Genomic DNA, 6,231 nt, shown 5'->3' with positions numbered 1-6,231 from the left:
TCCAACCAACATTATTCACATCTCAGCTTATTCCAACCCAACATTATCCCCATCTCAGCTGTTACAACCTGACATTATCACCATCTCAGCTGTTCCAACCCAACATTATCACCAGCTCAGCTTATTCCAACCCAACATTATCCCCATCTCAGCTTATTCCAACCTAACATTATCACCATCTCAGCTGTTCCAACCTAACATTATCACCATCTCAGCTGTTCCAACCCAACATTATCACCATCTCAGCTTATTCACAACCAACATTATCACCATCTCAGCTGTTACAACCTGACATTATCACCATCTCAGCTGTTCCACCAACACATTATCACCATCTCAGCTGTTCCAACCCAACATTATCACCAGCTCAGCTTATTCCAACCCAACATTATCACCATCTCAGCTGTTCCAATCCAACATTATCTCCAACAGTTCCGGTGGCATGCATTGTCAAAAAACATTGTCAATATTTAACATCACATTAAGGTGTGGGAAGATCACTGTATTACAAGGAACAATAGCAGGTCTATTTCGCTCCAGAGAAGTAGCTCATTGTTCCCTYGTTGGCACAGATGCTAGCCTAGCTTCTAACTAACTTTAGCTAGCTATCAAGCTAGCCAGGTYTCCTTAGCAACTTGTACACAGCCCACAGCTCTTGAGGCTAGTACCACAGACTGTCTCTGGAGTGTGACTGTTTGAATCCCTGCTGTTTGTTGCTGTTTCCGTCTGGCGGAACAGCGTAGCCTACGTTGCTACCATAACAAAGACCAAAGACGGCGGGAATACCATTGAGGACAGTGGTGTCTTTTTATCACAGATGAAGGATCTTTCAAACAAACAAAAWAGAGTTCTACAAACAGTTGTTACAACAACAAGAAAATAGCTTCAAGTGTTTTGTCCAAATACTGGTGGAGTCAACTAATAAAGGAATGGACAGTGTGACTAGAGAGGTCCAGGACCTGAAGAACAGTTCTCCCAGGGTCAGCTTGATAAGTTTAAACAGAAGAACAGCAAGATGAGAGCAATCTGTAAGTCATTGAGAGAGGACATCAGTTCTGTAAGATAACTGTTCTGGTAAGAGACAAGAATTTGAGAGGAACGTACATCTTAGTTAAAGAGGACTATCCTGAAGCTGTGTGCCAGAAGAGGAAAGAACTTATCCCAGCAATGAAATGTCCTCTACTTGAGCAAGTGGATTGTACAGTAGTGTCAAACTGTCAAATGTCACACCCGCTGATGCTGCTACAGTATTGAGTGACTCACCACGCTAATGTAACCCTGTACCAAGCAGGCCTGTCCTGAGTCAAACAGGACAACAAATGTCAAACAGTTACACTGTACATGTATTTGAGAAGTGTAGTCCCGTGTGGCTCAGTTGGTAGAGCATGGCGCTTGCAACGCCAGGGTTGTGGGTTCATTCCCCACGGGGGGACCAGGATGAATATGTATGAACTTTCCAATTTGTAAGTCGCTCTGGATAAGAGCGTCTGCTAAATGACTTAAATGTAAGTGCTTAATTTATCTCAGAGTTAGCTTTGCTTTTGTGACTTTTCCATTGGTTCAGTTGTTGGTCTACCGGGAAAAAAGATTGCAGCGAAGTTTTTGAAAGTAATTTTACATATGTATTTTACCCAGCTCTGGTACCAACCCAAAGCCACACAGGACAGATCTTAATGTTAAATATACCTCTCACTCTCTGGTCTAAGAATTTGTTCTTAACTGACTTGCTTAGTTAAGTAAAGATTAAATATATATATATATATATTTAAATAAACACACTAGAGTTTACGCTAAACGATACAAGTGGAGCAAATCAAAGTACTTGTTTACCATGATGTAAATCTACACGGCATGAAAGTTAAACATCGCACCTGCCGTTAGTGAATACATTGATTCAGCTGATGCTTCAGTAGGGAGCTAACGTGGGAATAAAAGGATCCACTTCCCTCTGTTTCTTTTGGTGAGAGGAGCTTCGATACTTCAAACAGCTCAGACTGCCTGACGTACAGACTCTACCAGACGGACCTGATGTGAATCAACTCCAGTTAGGGAAAATCTAATTACTGTGTTCAGTGTGTATACCATCTGCATCCCAAATGGAACCCTATTCCCTATTTAGTGCACTACTTTTTACCAGGGCCCTATGGGGTAGTGCACTTCTTTTTACCAGGGCCCTATGGGGTAGTGCACTTCTTTTTACCAGAGCCCTATGGGGTAGTGCACTTCTTTTTACCAGAGCCCTATGGGGTAGTGCACTTCTTTTTACCAGAGCCCTATGGGGTAGTGCAACTTCTTTTTACCAGAGCCCTATGGGGTAGTGTCCCGCGGGGAGCTAGCCCACCTCCAGGCCCCATAGGGCTCCGGTCAACAGTAGTGCACTACCCCATAGGCCCTGGTAAAAGGTAGTGCACTACCCCATAGGGCCTGGTAAAAGGTAGTGCACTACCCCATAGGCCCTGGTAAAGTAGTGCACTACCCCATAGGGCCCTGGTAAAAGGTAGTGCACTACTGTTGACCGGAGCCCTATGGGCCCTGGAGGTGCGGGAGATGTTTATGATCAGAAGGTGTCCTGTACAGCCACTGTGACTAGTAGCATTAAAGACTATCTGCTTCTTTACAGTGTCTTTCTAGCATGCTTCTCCTTCTCCTTCTCTAGCATGCTTCTCCTTCTCCTTCTCTAGCATGCTTCTCCTTCTCCTTCTCTAGCATGCTTCTCCTTGATAATAATAGAGCTAAGCTGTTAAAGGCTACAGTGGTTTTAACCGACAAGTCACCTTTTCTTCTTTCTCCACAGGCTTGTCACGGGCGCTTTTGTTCAAATGGGCTAAATCATTTCTACTTCAAAAGGTAATTTAGTTAAAAGATGAGGAATACATGAAAAACATTTTGCCGGTGATGGGTGAGTAGGTCCTAAACTGAATTTCCATTCCAGAAGTTTCTAAAGGATGGATGTGACTGCTTCTCCCGTTTTTCTTTTGGGTCAGAATATTGATGAGATTTGGGAATTGATAAGAATTTGTTGCGGTGAAGCCTAACTCTCAAGGGAAACACATCAATTGTGTAATATCTTCTGACGAAGCCGCTGTGAAGTAAAAGGGGGGAGGAAAGAAACTGAAAAGAAAAGTCAACTCTTGGATATCCATGTTTTCAATTCCATTTGAAGCAATTTTCTTACAATAAAAGGAACTCATGTGCCAGGAATGTAAAACCCAGAGGTAGGCCTAAGAATGGAAAAAGTGAATACTACTTTTGATGTTTGAAACGTGAACAAATTGAATATTCAATCTATTACGTGTATTCAGTGTCACACAAATGGAGAGAAATCCACTGGGAGATGTGTTGCATGCGTGTATTCAGTGTCACACAAATGGAGAGAAATCCACTGGGAGATGTGTTGCATGCGTGTATTTCCAGTGCAGGTCAAGAAGTTTCATCTGAGGACTGAGGACTCTTTATCCATCTCATCAAAATAGACAATCATTTCATATTCCCTTTAAACTTTATGTGGTAAACCTACGTCAGCACTAAGCCCACTCTAGTTCAACATTCCAAACCCCAGCAACAATTATCCTACGTACCAAATCTGTTTCTGGGATGTCTTGCCAACTCTTAAACCAAGGATCCGCCCCTTTAAAAAATGTTTTTGTCTAAAATGACATACCTAAATCTAACTGCCTGTAGCTCAGGACCTGAAGCAGGAAGCACTTTGGAGTTTGTGGAAATTTGAAACGAATGTGGGAGAATATAACACATTAGATCTGGTAAAAGATAATACAAAGAAAAAAACGTTTTTTTTGTTGTTGTTGTACCATCATCTTTGAAATGCAAGAGAAAGGCCATAGTGTATTAGTCCCCAGTTTACAATTGCCAGTTTACAATTGGCTCATTCATCCCCCTCCTCTCCCCTGTAACTATTCCCCAGGTCGTTGCTGCAAATGAGAACGTGTTCTCAGTCAACTTACCTGGTAAAATAACGGTAAAATAAATAAAATAAATAAAAATTAGTCCAGCCCAGGCGCAATTTAGATTTTGGCCACTAGATGGCAGCAGTGTATGTGCAATGTTTTAGACTGATCCAATGAACCATTTTGGTTCAARGTTTTGTATCGAGACAGCCCAAATGTGCCTAATTGGTTTATTAATACATTTTCAAGTTCATAACTGTGCACTCTCCTCAAACAATAGCATTCTTTATATATTCTTCAATATTATTTCACTGTAATAGCTACTGTAAATTGGACAGTGCAGTTAGATTAACAAGAACACACACACCGATCCCGTAGAGGTGCCCCCCCCCCAGTCTTGAACTAAATTTCAATTCCAGAAGTGTCTGAAGGATGTGATGGTCCTTTTTTTTTTTTTTTTTCAACTCAGAGTATTGAGTTTGTCAAGGCAGCACACAGATCTGGGACCAGGCTATGAAAGAACTGATGGAAACGGGGACATGAAGATAGAGACAGTCCTCACCACAACGTGGTTGGATCAGTTAAAAGTCCCATTGATCAACTGACACAGACAAAGCCAGCAGAGTAAATAATATGATAAGAGACCAGTATGATTGAGCCTGGAATCCACACGGAAATGTTCTCTTCCGGATAAACTCAGCCCTCTGATATGCAATCAGGCATTTAGAATAGGGCATTTAGAATAGGGCCTTTAGAATAGGGCATTTAGAATGGGGCATTTAGAATGGGGCATTTAGAATAGGGCATTTAGAATGGGGCATTTAGAATAGGGCACTTAGAATAGGGCCATTTAGAATGGGCCATTTAGAATGGGGCATTTAGAATAGGGCATTTAGAATGGGGCATTTAGAATCAGGCATTTAGAATCAGGCATTTAGAATAGGGCATTTAGAATGGGGCATTTAGAATAGGGCATTTAGAATGGGGCATTTAGAATCAGGCATTTAGAATCAGGCATTTAGAATGGGGCATTTAGAATAGGGCATTTAGCATGGGGCATTTAGAATAGGGCATTTAGAATGGGGCATTTAGAATAGGGCATTTAGAATAGGGCATTTAGAATCGGGTTACAGTAGGGCATTTAGAATCGGGCATTTAGAATAGGGCATTTAGAATCGGGTTACAATAGGGCATTTAGAATCGGGCTACAGTGGGGGGACTGCCAAGGAAAAGGAATATGTTGCTTTTATGATCTCTGATAATAATGTAGTGCAATAAATGATACCTTAAAGCAATGATGTAAAATGGGCTGTAAATCAAATTGAACTGATTGAATTGATCTACGAGAGACTGCAAAAGCAAATAACGCTGTGTGTTTTTTCATCTCTGATAATAATGAATGCATGTGAGCTTTACAATACCTTCAAGCTCCCCCAGTTGGTTGCATTGGTATTCATGACAACGCCTTGTTGCTGGAAGGTCTTGATGCGAAGAGAGAGACGGAAGTTCTGATTCTCCTCCGCTACAGTCTGATACAGGTATTTCAGATAGCCCGTCCCGTCAAAACTCACAGCAGACTCTGAAGTTGAAAAATGGGGCAAATGTTAAATGCGATTTGTATGATTTCATCAAGAACATGTCTAATTAACATGTAGGACTAATATTTACAAAACACACATTTTGGATGACTATCTGTCCGTCAAATTAGGAATAGTCACTCAAATGTGTTGTCATAATGAAATCTGCTTGATCAAACAGACTTTCATGTAGGAATATTTCAAAGTTCATACAAATAAAAAAATWAAAATCCCCTCATGTATTTTGTTTCAGCCTCAGATCTTCCACATCGCTTTCCTAGAGATATTTGGTTTGTTGAGGCTTTGGGTTTAGCCAAAACAGTCTAACTAAAGAGGTGATAACCTCAACGGAATACCTCCACTAAATATTTCTGCCAGGCGGACAACAGTAACTAAGAAGACCCACAACAAGCAGATAATCACTAGCACTATCCTGGAGGCYCCTAACTCTCAGCTGCACCCAGCTAATCCCCATAGGAATGTGAAGTGAGTCGGATCATGAAGGGRGTGACTTCAGGCTACTACTGTGATCATAGAGAGGTGGGAGACTATTTGACTGATAGGGTTCAATCCCAGGTCTACTGTGTGGTCAAAGTACACGTTAGCCAAGTAATCCAAAGCCTAGGCATTGATTTGGCCCTGTCCGGGGGTATCATCGGATGGAGCCACAGTGTCTCCTGACCCCTCCTGTCTCAGCCTCCAGTATTTATGCTGCATTAGTTTATGTGTCGGGGGGCTAGGGTCAGTTT

At 41.7% G+C, this 6,231-nt stretch overlaps 1 protein-coding gene across 1 annotated transcript in view; it reads right to left on the bottom strand.

The window, feature by feature from the left end:
* The window catches only part of LOC112069170 (protocadherin Fat 2-like), a 90,312-nt gene that overhangs the window by 8,346 nt on the left and 75,735 nt on the right, over window positions 1-6,231 (bottom strand). Inside the window, 1 exon segment of the mRNA XM_070438439.1 lies at window positions 5,327-5,484. Within this exon segment, the coding sequence (XP_070294540.1) occupies window positions 5,327-5,484 (158 nt within the window).

The sequence above is a fragment of the Salvelinus sp. IW2-2015 genome, unplaced genomic scaffold (genome assembly GCF_002910315.2).
Source record: "Salvelinus sp. IW2-2015 unplaced genomic scaffold, ASM291031v2 Un_scaffold923, whole genome shotgun sequence".
Taxonomy (NCBI): Eukaryota; Metazoa; Chordata; class Actinopteri; order Salmoniformes; family Salmonidae; genus Salvelinus; species Salvelinus sp. IW2-2015.
The sequence above is the reverse complement of the archived record's forward strand: the minus strand, read 5'-3'. Positions and strand labels throughout refer to the sequence as shown.